The sequence below is a fragment of the Colias philodice genome, chromosome 9, assembly GCF_061535455.1.
Source record: "Colias philodice isolate Cphi_HAF_F1 chromosome 9, ilColPhil1 Martin Lab GWU primary, whole genome shotgun sequence".
Lineage (NCBI taxonomy): Eukaryota > Metazoa > Arthropoda > Insecta > Lepidoptera > Pieridae > Colias > Colias philodice.
In genome coordinates this window covers 1,137,669-1,157,843 of record NC_143094.1, presented here as the reverse complement: position 1 = coordinate 1,157,843, position 20,175 = coordinate 1,137,669, and the positions used below count along the sequence as shown (strand labels likewise).

The 20,175-nt window shown below is 37.6% G+C and overlaps 1 protein-coding gene across 1 annotated transcript in view; it reads right to left on the bottom strand.

Moving 5' to 3' along the window:
* mmd (disintegrin and metalloproteinase domain-containing protein mind-meld) overlaps positions 1 to 20,175 on the bottom strand; it is a gene marked incomplete at its 5' end in the record, with an annotated part of 164,051 nt that overhangs the window by 7,497 nt on the left and 136,379 nt on the right. The window contains 11 exons of the mRNA XM_089698538.1: positions 294 to 502; positions 1,148 to 1,206; positions 1,469 to 1,543; positions 2,404 to 2,553; positions 3,950 to 4,088; positions 5,178 to 5,331; positions 11,838 to 12,015; positions 13,294 to 13,413; positions 14,137 to 14,441; positions 16,032 to 16,199; positions 18,870 to 19,054. Of these exons, the coding sequence (XP_089554664.1) occupies positions 294 to 502; positions 1,148 to 1,206; positions 1,469 to 1,543; positions 2,404 to 2,553; positions 3,950 to 4,088; positions 5,178 to 5,331; positions 11,838 to 12,015; positions 13,294 to 13,413; positions 14,137 to 14,441; positions 16,032 to 16,199; positions 18,870 to 19,054 (1,742 nt within the window). The remainder of the gene's footprint in view (positions 1 to 293; positions 503 to 1,147; positions 1,207 to 1,468; positions 1,544 to 2,403; positions 2,554 to 3,949; positions 4,089 to 5,177; positions 5,332 to 11,837; positions 12,016 to 13,293; positions 13,414 to 14,136; positions 14,442 to 16,031; positions 16,200 to 18,869; positions 19,055 to 20,175) is intronic.

Genomic DNA, 20,175 nt, shown 5'->3' with positions numbered 1-20,175 from the left:
TGAAAAAAATGTTTAAAAACGCATTAATAAAATATAAAAAAACTTGAGGGATGTCAAAAGACACCCGGGTGGAACAAAGTTGTTAAAGATAAACAGACAGAAACACGCGCACGCCGTATGGCTTACAAATATAGCAAAGTGTTTAAGTGTCGTTACAAATTTTTTCCGTCCATCCCCCTTTCGCAACGCGCGATAAGGAACTTCTTTCCAAAAAAATCTGTGAAAATAGTGATAGATTGGATTAAAATACACCTATCAATCAAACAAGACATCAATTTAAACTAAAAACCCACCTTAAACTTATACTCCATATCCGCGACCGCACCAGCTGGCTCCTGTCCATCAGACTGTGACCCAACTTCCAGATGCTCAGACTGCGAGTCATCTCCCCACTTGTCCTTCCCGTCCACAGCGCCGTAGCCGTGCTTCTTTAGAATCCCCTTTTCTGGTAACTTCGACATCGTGCCCGGTGTCACGTCTATGAACGCTATGTCTTCTTCGCCTGTAATGTGTGTTTGGTATTTTAGTTTATTGAGTTTAGTTGGTTAGTTATGGTAGTATCTACCTGCTTTAGATTAAATATTTTTTTAACATGTTCTAGAATACCAGTTTAAGGGTGCACTCACACACATCAGTCACCGTCACGGCACGTCACCGGACAGGATTAAAAAAAAATATGTATCAATAGTTCTAGTATGACTCTGTTCCCACACGACAGTCGCCGGCACGAAATCTATCAGTGACGTCCCCGGTCAGGCACGTCAAATAATCTTTCCATACATGTACCATACTTTTATCCCCACTCACCCGGTGCCGTCACGTCTCAGTTCAGTCAGCGTCGTGCTACCGTCAATTGCTACATGTTCTCTAGCGTGACACACGTCTAATCACTGACTAACCTGATGTATGTGTTCAATGATTCAGTCAAACCGGCGACGTGACTGACGGACAACATGACGGTGACTGGTGTTTGTGGATACGTACACAAACCGTCACCGATCAGTCATCGGTGACTTGACGGTGACTGATGTGTGTGAGTGCACCCTAAGGAAAACTGTGATTCTTATAAATAAAATGGTTATTTGTGTGTGTGATACAATTAAAAACCTTTCATCAAGTAATGGTGAATTTTCAATATTAAGTTTACCTGAATGTGTTGGCTCATCTTCACTCCCAGAATGAACTCGCTTCATTTGCTTATGATCCCTGAAGAAAATAAGTTAAATTTGAATTTAAAATTCAAAAGTGTAATAAATCACACAGCAAATAATGGTCTCCGCGCATGCAAATGGAGCTAATGGTTCATCTATGTCGACTTTCTGACTATCTCTAATTCTCTATATCAGTACTCGGTGGGTTTCTAGGTACAGGGTATAAGAAACCTCATAATGTATAACCTCTCCATTGAAATTTGTTTCATTGATAGAAATAGAACAGTTAAAAGAAGATTCTGTGAATGGCAACTCACGGATATCTGCTAGCGGTGCCAGCGCCAGACATGTGATTGCCCTGTCTGAAGATTACACGCTGCGAGTCTCCACGGCTGAGAAATTTGGAAAAATCAAGTGATGCCTTTTGTTATGTCACAAATTGTGTATCCAGATTGCGTGTTCGATGTGAAATGTCTTGGTCATATTGCAATCGGTACTTGATTTTTTTGGAGGTTGAAGTGTGCTCTCATGTATTGCTTTGTAAGCATCAACTTCAACATTTGTATTGTTTATATTTGGGTTTAAAGGTTTAACTTTTGTATAGGGATTGCATATCAACCTGAGTCTGGATATTTCTTTTTTCATCTATGTTTTCAGTGCAAATTTCTACCGTTTGGGAATAGCCCAATGATTTCTATTAGGTGGAAAAATAAGATCAAAAAGCGTGTCACTTAACGCGTACTGTGTGAATGTGGTTGGCCACACTACAACACTCCACACCGTTAATACTTAATCGTAGGCTAAAGATTGCAATTCACCAAAAGCCGTCGGTAAGGCGAGTGTAATAAAAGCGAGAATCGTGTGAACAAAAAGTTTAGAGCGGTGAGGCGAAACGCCGCCAAGCTTCGACATACCTTAGGAGGTTTCTGTTTGATCACCAGATCCGATTAGAAGAGGAAACAGAATTTTAGTTAAGGGAATAGAAAATGGAGAATATGTTTATGCACCATAGAAATATAATGAGACCGTGTATAACATAATTACATATATCATAAATAAGTTAATGTTCTTTCTATAGCGCATAGATTGTGTAAAAAACCACCTGATAAATACAGAATTTTACTGTCCAAAAATAAAATTCACAGTATTCACCAGATAGATAATCGAGGATTGAAAGAGATAGTAGTGGTAAATATTGAATTGGGGGGTAAGAGTGATAAGAAAGTTGCGATAGTATGTTCGAGAGACATACCTGAAGGTGTTATTGAAGGAGTGAATCTTGCCAGCTTCCATGGATATGTCCTCTTGCGAGTTGTTAGAGGTGGTCGATCCGCCGGCGAAGCTCTTGGCGATGGGTTTCTTCACGTACGGAGGGTCGTATTTCGGCAGCGTACTCTTTTTCCTGGTGCAGGCGTGGCGTAGGAACGCACACTCAGATCAATCGATTACGTTTACAACATCAAGCGGTCTATTCATTGCGGAATCGAGAACACCTCCAGTTTTTAGGGGGTCAATTTTGAAAACGATGTTTTCGTTTCCGATTTTTGATATGTCCTGATGGTTATGTGCGAATGAAAGTTAACAATGAGGCTTGTGTGCAATTGTAGCGTTTCGGTTATCTACATTTTAAAGACTATGTTATTTAATGTTACTTTTTATACTGAACCGATTTTGATAGCTTTCATTCAACACGGGGTTTTACTTTTTATTTTAGCAACATCAAGCACTTTACTGTTATGTTAAGCAGCTTCATTACTGACAAATTTAAGTTTATTAGAACAAAACTGGCGCTTTTGGATATTTTAATTACTTTAAATTGAATTTAATATTGTTTTTAGATTAATTTAACTTTTCGTTTCATTCCTCATGGGAATTAATGTTATATGGAAACATAATCAATAGATCGATCTTAGCTTAAATGAAAAGACTTCGTTCCATCAAAATTTTGTCTACATGTTAAATTGATTAAAGTTAAAACTTGGTACAAAACAATGAACGTCAATTTTAATGGAACGACATCGTTCCTTAAATACAACATTAGGCGTTCTAACTAGACAGCTGCTTGAAAGAAGAATTCGTGCATCGCACATTCGCCGTTCGTGCAAAAGAGTTCATAGAGAATTTAGTGACAGTGAATGATGTGTGATATCAGAGTCGGCTATCTAAATCTTCCTGTTTACATTTACTCACGAGCATGACATCTAAATGAATGATTCCGAATCGACTTTAAGAGGCGCAACCGATATCTAAGAGTGGAGATGTAGGAAGATGTAGATGCGGTCGCGCCGCCGGGACGCGGTCCGCGGCGCCCGGCGACTCGCTCCGACCAAGAAAGGAAACGAAAACGAGTCACAAGTTCACATAAGCCAATGCACACATCCAAGAGCCCAGAATCTTAAGGGTTTGAGTCGAGGTGTCGCTCGAACGCTCGAACACAAGGTGGGTAAGCCTCGTGGCATGCAGCGAGGCGGGCGGGCGGCCGGGCGCGCCGGGCGGCGGGCCGGCCGGCGGGCCTGCGGGCGGCGGGCCGGCAGGCCGCGGGCCGGCAGGCCGCGGCACAACGCGCCCGGCCGCGGCGCAGAACCACAGAGCAAACGCAGTCGGACGCGCCACCCGCCAACTACCTCTACGACCACAATCAACAAACAACGTCCAACGAAACAAAATAAATAAATCAATCGTCGACATCGATAAACGGAAACATCAACGCTAACGTCTAAATAAACATACAACGTATACGAAGGTGACGGTAAATTTCTCCATAAAGACTACCTTTGGTCTGTTTTCTGCTCACTAACCTTAGGCACAGGGAGAAGTTTTTGTGTACTACGACTGACCTGTAGCAGAGAGCGCTCAGGGCAAATACTATGAATACCCCCCCTACCACAGACATGAGGACCGCCACGAGGAATACCGTGTTTGAGCCGTGGTAGTTCTCTGCGCCCAAAGAGAAGGGTTAGTCACGCGCGGGCCGGCGACATCGAGATCACCTCGCGACGCCGACACCCGCCCGCTGCTCTATGTGCCCACTGAGTTTATAGTTCATTACACGAACTTATATCCAGACTATACAATTAACATTTTCCCAATAACAAGGTTAAACAACCCAGTTGCAGTATATAGCGGTATGTAGGCTGGGAGCAGCGGGCGGGGGGCGCGCGGCGCGCTCGCGACACGCGGCGGCGCGGGACCGCTCACACACACGACACGACAACAGGCACGAGCGACATTGCCACAACACCGAGTTACCGGCCGTTACCTGAAGCAGTACGCCATCCAGGCGAAACCCACGAACACGGAGAGCACGACAGCGAGTAACAATACCACCATCATCATAGTGCTCATGTTATTCCTGCCGTGTTCACCTGCAAGAGAGGGGTCCCGCGCGTTAATGCCGGCGTCTCCAACGTCGCGCCGCGCTTCCGAACAATGCTCGTCTACGCGTTCTCACCGATTATATGCTTGTAGCAACAATGTGCGATACTGAACAATTAACAGATGCAGTAAATATTAATCTTGGTGATGACAAAATGAACGCGTATACGAAACTGTGTTCGGTACACAATTTTATTGAGCAGTGCTCGGAATGAAGCCAATTGGATACACAAATTAACACAAGTAGGGGGATAGACATAAGAAGGCACCTGAAAACATACAGAGCAAACAATATTAGTAGCGGTTCAAAAAAACACACTAAACAAAATCGAGACAAAGTAACAGGAAGTAGAAATAAAATAAGAAAGCATTAGAAGTAATTACACTGAAAATTTGAAATGTTTTAATTTGTTGAGTGTTTAATAGTTAGATAGAGTTATTAGTTACAACACATATAGACAAAAATATCAAGTAATTGTAGCAAGAATATTACATTTTAAAGTTACCAAAGTAGAAATACAAAGTGATTAAGATTCAGTAAGTACATTAACCAAACTAGAAACACAAGTGATTTATCAACATTTAGTAAGACAATTAAACATCAAGAATCATTAACTTGTGAAGTGTCGTGTGTTACTGGATCAGACTCACCATACGGCGTTTCCTTCTTGGTCATGTTATAGGCCGCTTTGGTCGCGTTCTCGGGCACGTAGGCGGTGGGCAGCGGCGGCAGCGCGTCCGGCTGCGAACAGTCCGGGCCCGTCCAGCCGCGGTTGCACACGCACTTGTTCATGTTCGAACATAGCTGGAATTGTTGTTCCATCATGAGTACGGGCTCTGTTCATGGGTTCTGGAGTTAGTGGAGTAGGTAATTTTGCTTTTAGATTTAGCAAAGGTATCTTTGCAGAAATTAGATGGTGAAAAAGCAAACTTAACTATTTCTGCATTTTTTTCATAAAATTTTCCTCTTAGGCCAGTAGAAATCGACACTAAAAAACCCTAAATTCGCAAAGCACGATGTAGATTTGAATTTTTGGTATGTTGTTTGGATCAGTTAGGGTGATGTAAATCCCAATTTGCAACTTCGAAAAAGTTGTGCTCGCTGCGCACCACGTGATAAACTGCGAAAATTTTGGACTTTTTTCACTTTTTGCTCTAAAAGTCATAAACTATGCGTTTCCGACAAGTATGATTCAGTACATAAATTAAGGTTATTAAATTTGCAACAATTTAAGCCTAACCGCAGCTCTCTAAACCTTATAACGACTAAACTGTGGCCATTCGAAGATGGTTCATTTTTCCCGAAATATTGAAATTTTTAGTTTTGCTCCCGTTTGAAGCAAAATATTGGCAAAAACCGCTCGTTCTATGAGAAGTTCGTATAATAAAGTTGTAGTGCATTTAATTTTCTTTCATAAGAGCATAGAACAAAGTCTGTGAGACAAATAGTTCACTCACAATATCTGAAAAACAAAAAGAAGGTAGAAATAGATTTTTAAAGAATTGAAACTGAGGGCATATAAAATCATAAAAAGGATAAATACTTTTTCATTTGCAGGATAGGTAATTAACAAAATTACAAAGATAATTAAATTTGCAACAATTTAAGCCTAACCGCAGCTCTCTAAACCTTATAACAACTAAGCTGTGGCCTTTCAAAGATAGTCAGTTTTTCCCGAAATTTTCAAATTTTTAGTTTTGCTCCCGTTTGAACCAAAATATTGGCAAAACCGCTCGTTCTATGAGAAGGTCATAAAATAAAGTTGTAGAAAATTTAATTTTGTTAATTACCTATCCTGCAAATGAAAAAGTATTATCCTTTTTATGATTTTATATGCCCTCAGTTTCAATTCTTTAAAAATCTATTTCTACCTTCTTTTTGTTTTTCAGATATTGTGAGTGAACTATTTGTCTCACAGACTTTGTTCTATGCTCTAATGAAAGAAAATTAAATGCACTACAACTTTATTATACGACTTTCTCATAGAACGAGCGGTTTTTGCCAATATTTTGGGTAAAACGGGAGCAAAACTAAAAATTTGAAATTTTCGGGAAAAACTGACTATCTTTGAAAGGCCACAGCTTAGTTGTTATAAGGTTTAGAGAGCTGCGGTTTGGCTTAAATTGTTGCAAATTTAATTAGCTTTGTAATTTTGTTAATTACTTATACTGCAAATGAAAAAGTATTATCCTTTTTATGATTTTATATGCCCTCAGTTTCAATTCTTTAAAAATCTATTTCTACCTTCTTTTTGTTTTTCAGATATTGTGAGTGAACTATTTGTCTCACAGACTTTGTTCTATGCTCTTATGAAAGAAAATTAAATGCACTACAACTTTATTATACGAACTTCTTATAGAACGAGCGGTTTTTGCCAATATTTTGCTTCAAACGGGAGCAAAACTAAAAATTTCAATATTTCGGGAAAAATAAACCATCTTCGAATGGCCACAGTTTAGTCGCTATAAGATTTAGAGAGCTTTAATTAGGCTTAACCCATTGACCACCGTAAGCCCCGATCGGGGCGCGACACAATAGATTTTCTATTGTGTCTGTGATTCCGAGGACTGATGGATTAAATTGTTGCAAATTTAATAACCTTAATTTATGTACTGAATGATACTTGTCGAAAACGCATAGTTTATGACTTTTAGAGCAAAAAGTGAAAAAAGTCCAAAATTTTCGCAGTTTATTATTTGCGTATAATTTTTTTTCCTACTTTCCCAAATTTTGTAATTTTGTTAATTACCTATCCTGCAAATGAAAATGTATTATTCTTTTTATGATTTTATATGCTCTCAGTTTCAATTCTTTAAAAATCTATTTCTACCTTCTTTTTGTTTTTCAGATATTGTGAGTGAACTATTTGTCTCACAGACTTTGTTCTATGCTCTTATGAAAGAAAATTAAATGCACTACAACTTTATTATACGAACTTCTCATAGAACGAGCGGTTTTTGCCAATATTTTGCTTCAAACGGGAGCAAAACTAAAAATTTCAATATTTCGGTAAAAATGAACCATCTTCGAATGGCCACAGTTTAGTCGTTATAAGGTTTAGAGAGCTGCGGTTAGGCTTAAATTGTTGCAAATTTAATAACCTTAATTTATGTACTGAATCATACTTGTCGGAAACGCATAGTTTATGACTTTTAGAGCAAAAAGTGAAAAAAGTCCAAAATTTTCGCAGTTTATCACGTGGTGCGCAGCGAGCACAACTTTTTCGAAGTTGCAAATTGGGATTTACATCACCCTAACTGATCCAAACAACATACCAAAAATTCAAATCTACATCGTGCTTTGCGAATTTAATGTTAATTTCCACTGGCCTATCTGTGATTTGTTCTATAGTAAGATAGTAAGGAAGTAGCTTTTGCCCAAATCAGATAATACGCATGTACATTTAAAAGCTTTCGATTCAGTTTCTGTAACAGACATGACAGCAAGAAAAGTATGTTCGAATTTAATGGATGGAATACATAGAAAGAACATATTATTATGCTCTTTTGGTACGACACCAAAAAAAGTAAAAACTTAACATTTTAAAGAAACAAAATTTTATCTTCGCTCCAAACATTTCGAATTGAAAATGGCAATTTTAAAAGGAAATATTTACATTTCTTCAAAGCGGATTTGACGTCGTATTCCTGAAGAATACGTAAACGTACGAATCTTTCTCAACACACCGAGTTCAACATGTTATTTTGCGAGATTTAAAAAAGTTTTCAAGCAAGTTAAATTGTTCGGCTCCTCACGCCCGCGGGCAAAATTATTATCCTCAGGTGAACAGGTGTCGGCGAGTTACCCAAGTTATAATAACGTCTGTTTGTGTGCGCCTCAATGCTGTTTAATATTATACGTTTAGACTTGAAACGTTTCGACGTCGTGTTATGAGCTAAGTTTTAAATATAGTAGTTGAAAGATTGTTTAATATCGGAAGTTATGCTTGATAAGTTCATTTACTATATTCTGCCTGTACTCTAATGCTATTTTAGAATATAGAATTAGACGCTATAAAATTATGAAGACTTGAAATGCTAAAGACGTAATTAGAGCAGTTTCAAGCAAGAATTTCCATAAGTAACCCACTAGAGGATAAAGCGATCTCCGTCAAAGCAATTCCTAGATTCGAGACGTGTCTCATCTATTCATTCCTGGCTAAAACTAAATCCAAAGCAAGTCTAAACAATGGCGATAGTTGAATGACGTCAGAGCGAAGTCGGCGACTATCTAAGTTTGAAATAGGAGCTGGAGCATTTCAGTATGCGTTAACGACTTCAACCGAAGCATATTGTTGGAGCTGAATGCAATACTAACAATGTTATGTGGGTCACGGTGTGAATTTCGTTATTGTGGAGATTAAATAGTACAGACAACAAAGACGGTAGTCAATAGTGGAAAATGACGACTTTATCTAGAGAATTATTGGAATCTAGAAGCGTATTCACGTTTCAACTTAAAATAAAAGGTACCCGCCCACTTATTCGAGTATTTATCTTTCATATCAAATCATGTCGATGTTTGAAGTTTATCTTGTATGGAAAACAAACAAATCAAAAAGGAATAAAGACGAAAAATGAATGAATAAAGATTTGAAACTATTTTTTATCTAAAAATAGAATCCATTAATAGTGAATTTTTTTTGTTCATGAGAAAACAGCATACAAATGCACAATGCTTAAGGCATTTTACATTTGATTCAATAACGTCTTAATACTCATTCACTTTACGTACATAAAAACATAATACCTCAAACCCATAAAACTCGCACACCTGTTTAGCGAACATGCATTTACATCTGCTCTCACTTCCCTAAACATGTTCAGCGCAATTACGAAGTTAGCTGTATCGCGGGGATATGTCACTCCTGGATGAGCCTCAACGTGTACCGCTAAGTTTACGGTCCCAACTTGTACACAGTTCGGAACTTTCCAGAAATGTTAACGCGGAATGTAAAAGTGCACGTTGATTGTGCGAACTTTCGGGTGAAGGTTTGAAAACTGTTGAACAAATAATGACTTCCATTTCGGATTTCAACTTTGAATATTTGCTCTTCAGTTAGATTTATTTCTGGACGAACAGAACTTTGTTCCGCGTTTTGAGCACGGTTTTCTATATTTGTTAGGACATGCACAATTAAACATATAAAAAGAATATAAATAATTGTTATACAGTAGATTGTTCCATTAATTCATAATTTCTGGCTTCTTTTTAAATCACTTCTGTTATAACTTATAAGTTAGCTGCTAGTAATTTAGGCATTATGCCAGAAAAGTAAAAACATACTATCTGAAAATGTATTCCAATTCCATTCCGTATTCCAAACCATTTTACATCAACCCACCTATGTCACAAGGAGTATCATATTCAAAAAGCCGTAATTTCCTATCCAGAAGCACACGAGCAGCCTTCACATAACTACATTGACCGAGGCACAGCGCAATTTGATTTGCCAGCGCCCTGCATAGCCAGCGTAGGGGATTCTATTATCTCTAAACTGATAACATTGACGTGGATTTACGGCAACGAGAACAATCTATTCTGTTTCAAGGCCCGCGTTACGGATTGAAAAGGGATGTGCGGTTTTTGGAACTATGTTTACTAAATATAGATCGTCAAATTTGGGTCAGTTGGAAAAAAGTATCACTACTGAAAAATAAAATGGACTTAGTACGAAAGATTCAATTTTTGAATGAAATTTCTGTGATATATCTTTGATAAATTATAAACACCCTTCTGAATAAAGAAAACAGAATTTTAACAACAAAAGATCTCTGCAAAGTAATAAAGATTAATTTAAACAACAACCTCAAACAAATTGTAAGTCTGATTTCCATAACAATGTGCAAGGTGAAATTCAAAGACAGAGTTATAATTCTAATAAGTTTGACCGAGGCGATTCAGCCTGCAGTTTCCACTTAGTGTTAGACACAACGCTGCGAGTTATTGCCAGAGCTATTGCCAGAGCTAACAATAGTTTATTGAACATAACCCCGGGGAAAGTTTAGCCGACCGTTTTCCTAATTCTGTATGAGGTGCTAATTACTAGGATACGAAACGGGGTACAACGGTTCAATTGTAGAGACGGAGCGTCTTGATATTTGATTTTTGAAAATAGACTTTATGTTAATGCCCTATGAACGTACTTAGAATATTTTTTTGAGCGTGAAGAAAGACATTAGAAAAAAGATAGTAGTACTTAGCTATTTTTATAAGATTTCTTTTGGTTATGAGAATATAATATGATTATTTGCCTGCAATTCTGCTTTTTTCAATGGAATAAATTATACGCTATTAAGTAAAATATACTTTGATCGATCCGTATGATTTTGTGTCAGTAAATTTACCTCATTATTTTTTATTCAATTCCTCAAAGAAACAACATTGCAGGGTCTACTGCTTTATTACCATCATCAATATTAATCACGTCAATAATGTCAATCGACCTTCACAGAGAAGTAAATCAAGGTGGGTAGGTACCTTTTGGCTCATTGAATATTCCTTTTTAATGAATATAGAATTAGCCAGTTTAATTTAGACCATCCACCATGCGCCGTGTACATTGGGCAACTTATAATTAACGACGTCCGAACCAAATTCAGGGGTTGATTAAATGTTATTAAATTATAACTTGGCCTGCAGTGTACACGTTACTCTTTAGCTAAAATTTTATTCCCATTTTCCAGGTGGGCTAACGTAGTTATAACTTTTTAATTGTTGTCGTTTGCTACGTACAATTTTATTCGGTTATTGTTCAATTTAATAATTCACTGGATTAAACTAATCAAGGAAGTTATCGAGTTTTGCTTTTTTGGAATTCGATGGAAACATTTAACGATACGCAATATCCGAAAACAAAGGTGACTTCTGGACGAGCATCTTTTTTGGCTTATGAAATTTGAGCAGAAGATTCTACGACGGCTATACTTATTGAAGTAACAGTGTTAGTTTTAAAAACGACTATTATAATTATAGTTATACAATGTTAGGGAAGTGAAAAAAGGAAGTCCTTCTAGAGAAGCCATTGCATCTTGTAATACATTTGCTCTTACCAACAGGCAAGATTGGTGTCAAGCACTTACACGAATAAAACGGTTTTGAGTTTTGAATTTGCATTTGAATATGAGTTTAAATTTGAGTTTTGACTATATAATTGGAATTTTGAGAATTTCTATTGAGTTCGAGTTATGTAGAGATCATGTTTGAGTTTGAGTTAAGAATTAGTTTTGACTATACAATAAAATTGAAATTTTGAGAAATTTTTTGAGTTCGAGTTGTGTTGAGTTTTTGAGTTTTTTGAGTTCACTCACCCCTCTCGCCGAACACTCGTGGTTATTATGATCCGCGGGACACTTAGTGTGGTCGATGTATGGGAAGATGGAGGTGCAGGTTTGGTTGACGCACACGAGGTTGTCACCGCACGGCGTGCCGTCCCGGACCAGACCCAATGGACCAACTTCTGCGTGCTCTGGGAGACCCGTTGTTGCTCTGCGAATTGTAAAATAAAAAAAAATTGGTTTTTTGTCAAGTAGGTTTACGATCGAGATGTTTACGTGATAACGTCTTATTGGTGGCAGCGCTCGAGATGAGACGGGAGATCGGTCCGTCTCTCTCTCGTTATACCTGCGATCGCACTCGTGAGGTTTTGGTGTGACACAAGTTCCTGAACATGTCACCCGACTAAAACGATTTTACAAACGTTATCACGTCAAAAGACGTGTGGCACTCGGGGACTGCCGCGGTAAAGCTATTGCATGCTATGCCTTCAAGCCACACCTCCGTGTCCGTCGGAGTGGGGAGCGTGAGGTTTTTTTCGTTACGGAATTTCTGGATTCGGTCCCCGTGCTCAAGGCCCGCGATAGAAGCTATGCAATAGCTTAAAAAAGCATTCATTATTATTATTAACGATGGCGGGATGAACTTAACCAATTTACAAATGACTGTTTTAAAACACCTGTTGTTTCATAACAGTGGTGCAATGGTGGTTTACAATCATTCATTTCATTATATAGTGGTACCAATTTCCATTGCCCTTAATAATTTGGGCGTGTTTGCGCAACTAGACCTCAAGTGTCTAGAAACAAGGAATTTATAAAATACCAGAAAGTACAGAATAAAAAGAAAAGAGAATTTATATTATAATGAATTTATTCAGTAAATAGTTATTGCTATGTTTTCTTCTAAAGAGCGAAATGTACAAACGTTTGTACAAAGTAAGGTCTTAATAATTGCGAGAAAATTTTCTACGAATTGACGTCAAACGCTTGTTCTCAGACATTTATATATATATTGTTTAGGTACAATGTTATATAGTTTCAAGTGCTGGAATTACGTTACTAAGAAGTTGTTGTGCTATGGAAAATTTTACAAGTGAAGAAAATATATATTCTTTATGTATAAATAGGCCAGTCAAGTGTTTCTAGTAGAAAATATCTAGAAACAAATGGTCTTTTTTATGTAACTGAATTACGTCACAAATCACAAATGCAAAAGCGTATTAACTCTTATTAGTAGGTATATTAGTATTACTGACATATTTCTGGCATCAAACATTTCGATGTAATAGCCACCAAGAAAATTAGAAGCAGGCAAAACGAAGACGAATCCAGGTCGAGTAGCTAGTCATCATCATTCACTCACTCAATGACATAAATAAGCTGTAAGTACCTTGTTCTGTAATCTTAACTAGCTCTTAATTTTCTATCAACATATTATGAGATGCTATTTACTCTAATTCTGTAGAATCTGAATAAACAAATAACTTACTTGCAATCATATTCATTTCCCTTGATAGTAATCACCGTCCGTGTGTAATACTCGTCCATACCGGGCACGATCGGGTACCGGTTGCCGAGCTGGCACTGCAGCGAGCCGCAACGCACGTTCCTGTAATGTGAGGAATGTTCTAGAACGTTCTAGAATGTTCTGGAATGTTCTATAATGTTCTGGAAGGTTCTAGAATGTTCTGGAAGGTTCTAGAATGTTCTGGAAGGTTCTAGAATATTCTAGAAGGTTCGAGCCGCACCGCACGTTCCTGTAATATAGAGAATGTTCTAGAATGTTCTGGAAGGTTCTAGAATATTCTAGAAGGTTCGAGCCTCAACGCACGTTCCTGTAATACGCGGAATGTTCAAGACGATTCTAGAATGTTCTGGAGGGTTCTAGAATATTCTAGAAGGTTCGAGAATTTTCTGGAAGGTTCTAGAACATTGTAGAAAGATTTGATATGGTTGTTATAATGTTCTGGAATGTTCTGGAAGGTTCAGGAAATTTCGTTTTGATATGGTTGTTCGATGGAATGCTGTGATTTTTAATTAGATGATTGGAATGTTGGGTCTGTTTGAGCGATTGTTCTGTAATAGTCAATGGATTGTAAATTTTGAACTATCGGTAATAATTGAGAAGTGGAGTGTTCTAGAATGATTTTGAGATGTAATGATCTAATGGGGATGATAAATATTGATAATATTTCGAATTCCGGTTCTTAGAATGTTATTAAAATATATTCAATATTTAAGGATAGAGTTAGGAATGTCATAAACAAACTAATATTATTCACCATTATTAAATTAATTTCAAAATGTCCAAAAGGTATATGAAATCACTCACTCCATATCGCACTTGATGAAATTCCCATTAGCGTCCTTTCCACAATGTCCAGTAACCGCTCCCTTCGAGTTGAACTGTTCAAAGCACTCTTTATCCGCCCCAATGGTCCCCGGACCCCAGATCTTCTCACACTGCAGGGACAATGTTGGGCATTGTCCCGCGAAGCAATACCCCTTACCCCCTTCACAAGCCTCCCCATTCTTTTTGTATGCGTCTGCTGGACAAGCCCCAGATAGCCCAGTGCAGGTTTCTTCCAGGTCACACTCGTTGGTTGAATCCCGGCAGACAACGCCGCGCGGTTTTAGCTAGCAAGAAATTTGGAAGTTAGAAGTTTTTTTCGGGTCATTTAATCTCGAAAGTTTTAGAGAAACACAAAATTTATTTATTTTTATTTTATTATAAACACTTTATTGTGCTGCAAAAATAACAATAGTGGGTACAATAAAAACTTAAGCTAGGACATACAACACAGAAGGCGGCCTTATTACTAACAAGTAAAATTATGTAATGGTTTCTTGCCGGCTTATTAATTTTCTGTTGAAACTGCTTTCCAAACCGGTTGTAAGCGATTTTTATGTATTTTAACGATTCAAAAGCACTTCTAAAAGAAATCTAGTCGAATGAATTGCAGTTTAAGCTTGACGTTAAAAATGTAAATAAATTACAACCCTGAAAGGATGTCCAAATTGAACGCAGTGGAATTAAAGCTCTTTAAAGGGTTAGTTTTAAAATAGACCTGAAACAAAACGGCCAGTGAATGGAATGGTAATGTCCGTTGAACAATGTTCGTTAATTAAGGTTGAATTGATACATTGGGAATTGCTGTTTCGTAAAGGTCGGTTCGCCGCATTGGAATCAGTATAAATTAGAAGTGTACACATACAAAGGCACAAAATGTAGCAATTTTAATTACACAGCGTGTGTTTATTTGAAAGTTATTACACATTTTTTTTGGTTCTTATACAGATTAACAAAAACTACGATATCAGCATTGTCATGGAAGTATACAACGATAGGATCATCGGGCATGCGAAGTGAATTTTCGAAAATCTTTAACCGCAGATTTATTTCTATTAAAAATATCTCCAATATTTCAAGAAGTTTTTTCCTCCAAGGATCAAAACCATAACATCAATCCAGTATAAAAAAATGCTAAGTTCAGAATAGAGAATCTGGCCAATTTTTCTTCATGGTCCATGCTAAATTTTATTAAAAAAAAGTACCAGGATACCAGAACAGTGGTGGCAGTATACCTGGCATCGATCGCAGCAGATCGTGAACGGTTCGCGGGATTCTCGGGTATTGTAAGTGAATTATCGACAATCTCAAAATGCAGTCCTATTTCGTTTTAAAAATAAAGGAATATTTCCTTTCACCAAAATTTGCTATATCGAAGTATTTCAAGTACTCTTCCTCCAGGGTCTATACAAAACTTCCACCCTGTATAAAAAAAGCGTTTGTACCGAGCATACGTGTCAGAAGTGAAACTTCTTTCGCAATATTCAAAGATACCAAAAACGTCGCCTTTCTCCATGACGTGACGGTATCACCATGACGCGACCTGGAAATTTTACTCTCAAAGGGCCTAAAAAACTTCAAAAAGTACTAGGATACCAGAACAATGGTGGCAGTATACCTGGCACCGATCGCAGCAGTCGCCGGCCGCGCACTGCGCCTCCTTGGTGAGGCGGCACGTGAACGGGTCGCAGAATTCTCGGGCATTGTAAGTGAATTATCGACAATCTCAAAATGCAGTCCTATTTCGTTTTAAAAATAAAGGAATATTTCCTTTCAGTAAAATTGGCTATCTACAGTTATTTCAAGTACTTTTCCTCCTTAATTCTCCGCCCTATATAAAAAAGTACTAGGATACCAGAACAATGGAGGCAGTATACCTGGCACCGATCGCAGCAGTCGCCGGCCGCGCACTGCGCCTCCTTGGTGAGGCGGCACGTGAACGGGTCGCAGCACGGGTTCAGGTTCTGGCACTCGGCGATCGTGCCGCAGTCGCACTCCTCGCCCTCGTCCAGCCGGCCGTTGCCGCATTGACGGTGGACTACCAACTGGTGGTAGATTTAATGTTGATTAAGATAAAAGAAAAATAAATAACAATAGAAGACCCAATTATGTGTACGATGAAAGGGCAATATTAAATATTTTGATAATAGAAAACAACAAACAATATAAGATGCACGTATGTACAATATAATGGCTCTTTAGGTATATACCTAGGTGGGTCCATGCAACTTGGTCTACGTGTACGTAGTTCATCCAAGGATAATTGCAGCACACGTGTTTTCCTTGACCGAGCCATGTTACGCGTCGTTGGTAAGGTTATCCAGCAATTACGATGATATTAAAAGATCATTTAATTTCTAGAAGGTAAGCCGAATTTGATTTGAACAAGATATATTTAGGAGTGTATTCCAGTTCATTGAACTATTTGACGGTAAACAAACACTAATAAATCTTTCTACAATTTTCTAGATATCCTATAAATTTAAACCGAACGTCTTTCCTGCCAAACATTTTATCTCAAATAAACTAAACTCGAAACTCAATCAATTATATTCAAGCTGTCGTTTAACAAATAAATAAACACCGATCTAGTCGAGTGTCAGACTTCGTTTCTTTCAGGCCGCAACCGCTGCTCGACAATTAATTTGAATTGAGGGAAACTTGAAAATGGGAGCTGTTATTCATCAGCAATCTATTAACGTTCCCATTGCAAGAAAGGATCGACTTTATTGAAAATATATTTCAGAATACTGGTCAGTTTTGGAATGCGCAAATGGCTCACATTTATCAAAAGAGCTTGGAAGGGTTTTTAATGAATTCTAGTTGAACGAATGAAAGTTTCAGTTTCAGTTTGAACATGTATTTCTTCTACACCTATTAATAATTTGTCTTCTTATATGTTTTGTACCAGTAAATAGGGAGACATTTTAGCATAATATGAAATATATCCGAACCTCATCTATGGTTAATGCCACGGTAAGGGTGTCCAACCTCCCATACGCTGCCTTATATCATAAATAAAACATGTAAAATGAATATGTATCAACCATTTGCTATGCACATATTTGAACGCAGCGAACCAACGCGAAATGTTCGGATCACTTTTCTAATTTCCGCGTAGGATTTGGTATATCATACGTAAGCCGGCTGTTTTAAACTCTAATGAGCTAATTTCGAATTTAACAGAACGATTTCGGTTCTCAGCCGCTTTCTACTAATGAGCTTTCGTTAAAGATTAATCCCATTAAAATTTAACTACCGCTCTCGGGCCATTCTTTGTTCTAAAAATAGTCTCATCATGCAAATCGCCCTTCGACTGACGTTAAAACGAGATGTTTATCTTTGGCCTTTTCGTTAATGAACTGTTTGAAAAACAGTGGAATTGTTAAACGAGATCGATGGGGGAAATAATCGGGTTGTTTTACTGCTCCATTTATACGAAAATCCTTTATTAGTACGAAATAAATAAGTGCTTGCAATCTTTGTTTATATATCTTGTTTCTTTTAAAAGTATTGTTACAATTTCAACAAATTGGAATACACGAGAAGAAAATGTACCTAATGTGAACCACATCAGGGTAGGTAGTTGTTTAACATGAATAAAGTGTATGTTCTGCTTGATCTGTGTATTTTGATAAAAAATCTTATACAACATGATTCTATTTGATATCTTGGCTCGTTCCTAGAACACAATAAAAAACTTATGCTCTAGCACATTTCGATTTCGTCGAGTCCTAAAGTTTATCACATTCAATGCGAACCACATCAAACAAACGAAAAACAAGAAAATATATTCCATTTGCATCGGAAAATATATCGAGCAAAAAATAAACGCGATGACACAACATTCTAGTTGGAAGTTCAAGTGGCGACTACAATAGAAGGAAATAAAACTCAGTCACAATCATCCGCCGATAAATATGTAAACGTGGAGGATCGAAGCGGAGTGGTGGCCCGCATTATCATTCCGTAATATGTAAATTTATTCCAATAAACTCTGGGCCGACGCTCGTGTTATTATATATTCGCAAACGAAGAGATAATTCTGAACGCGGGCAGCCGGCATTACCATAACTTTTATTGAAGGAGAGCCTTGTAAGAGACTGCCGACAAACAATGCGGCCGTCCTGATTAATTTTCTACGTACAAATTTTGCATTGAAATTAACTGCCGCGTTAATGTTGGAGGCCGAAAGAGTTGGGAAGTCCCGGAGTTCCGAGTTGAAGGTGTTTAGAGTTTTGGGCAATTGTTAATGAGTCTAATGCCAAATGTAATCGAGATGGGTTCCAGTTTCAGGTGTTGCCACATAAACTGTACACAATTAGCAAGGATGCTCAGTGTAAACTACATAAATAATTAATTTCAAGTTTCAAAATATAAAATAGAGATGAATAGAATTTGTGTTGAAATATTTGTAGCTGAATTTTACAAAAATGTGACTTAATAATAAAATTATAAAGTTATAGGTGAATAATTTGTAATCTAACTTACTGGGTTATTCTTATTTCCAGGTTTATAAAACATTGTATATTTAACTATAACACACTATTATTCAAATTAAAACTCTAATTTCCCAAAACCAAACCCAAAAGCATACAGTGAGAAAAAATTACAGTCATTTAGGTTTATACATAAAAGCATTATTATTATTTCAAGCCTTTAACATCTCAAAGCCTTATAAATATCTACTTCTACTTTCAAGTCTATTTTCATACCTCATTCGGTTTATTCAGCAGACACAGCCCTTGTCCAATCCTGAGCTCATTGATGTAGTCATTCTTGGAGCAATCACTAAACTTGTACGGTTGCACATTCTCCAGGCCCACTATCGACTGCGCCATGATGCAGCCGTGCCAGTCGCGGCAGAAGCACTGCTCGCGGCCGTCGTCGTGGCCCATACCTGGGGGAGAAGTTTATTTGTAAACTAGCTTCCGCTCACGACTTTGTACGTGCATCCCCGTTTTTCCCCGTTCCCGCAAGAATTTCGGGAAATCCTTTCTTAGCGGATGCCTACGTCCTAACATCTACCTGCATGCCAAATTTCAGCCCAATACGTCCATTGGTTTGGGCTGTGCGTTGATAGATCACTATATCAGTCACCTTTGAGTTTTATATATTTAGATGAATGTAAGTATGTATGTCAGTATGGTAGTGGAAGTCCAGGGGTCATTGGAAAATGAGAATTTCTGAGAAATGTGATTAAATAATTTATAATGCTCGCGGTCGTCGTCGTTGCCCATACTTGGGATTTTGGTACTAGGGTTATAGAAATGCTGAGAGAACAGACTCCAATTACGTATATGGTTAGAACTGAAGTGTAGTGTGGCATTTTTTTGAGGGTTCTATAGGATGATTGGAAATTGAGAAGATGAGAGATCGGGCTTCAGTTTCGTACTACGGTTACTTATTTAAGCCATTTTTAAATTGGTATTGACTATTGATGCTCTCAATCTTCATTACTGATTGGACGTGGAGAATCGAGTGGAAATTGGGTGGAAAGAAGTGATTAACGTTGCATTTCGATACGACGATTTAAAATTGAAAAAGCTGAAAAGGTTGAAAATCCCGATGATTAAACAAATAATAGTTTGGAGATGTTCGACCAAATTTTCTATATATAACTATAGAATGAGTAATCTGGTTTAGGGTATACCTATAAATAAAAATTTACGCTACATTCGTAAAAAATATGATGAGTTGATACGTTCGAATAAATGCTAGCGTGCGATTAAGTTAAAATTTAATCTAAGCCTTTTTCTGTATTTGTTTTTTTATGTATAAGGATATAAAATAAAATCCATAAAATATTATAAGTTACCTATTATTGTGTGTAATCTAGGTGTACCATAAAGAAGAGTAAAACAAAAGTAAATGAAGCCTGAAGCCAGCACGAGCATTATAAACAGTAGCTTTAATCATTTTTCTAGGAGAGCTTCAATAAGCTCGAAAATCTTTAATCAAGCAACGTCCTTTCATTTCAATTCAATACAACGGTAATAAACACGAAATCCTGTATTCATA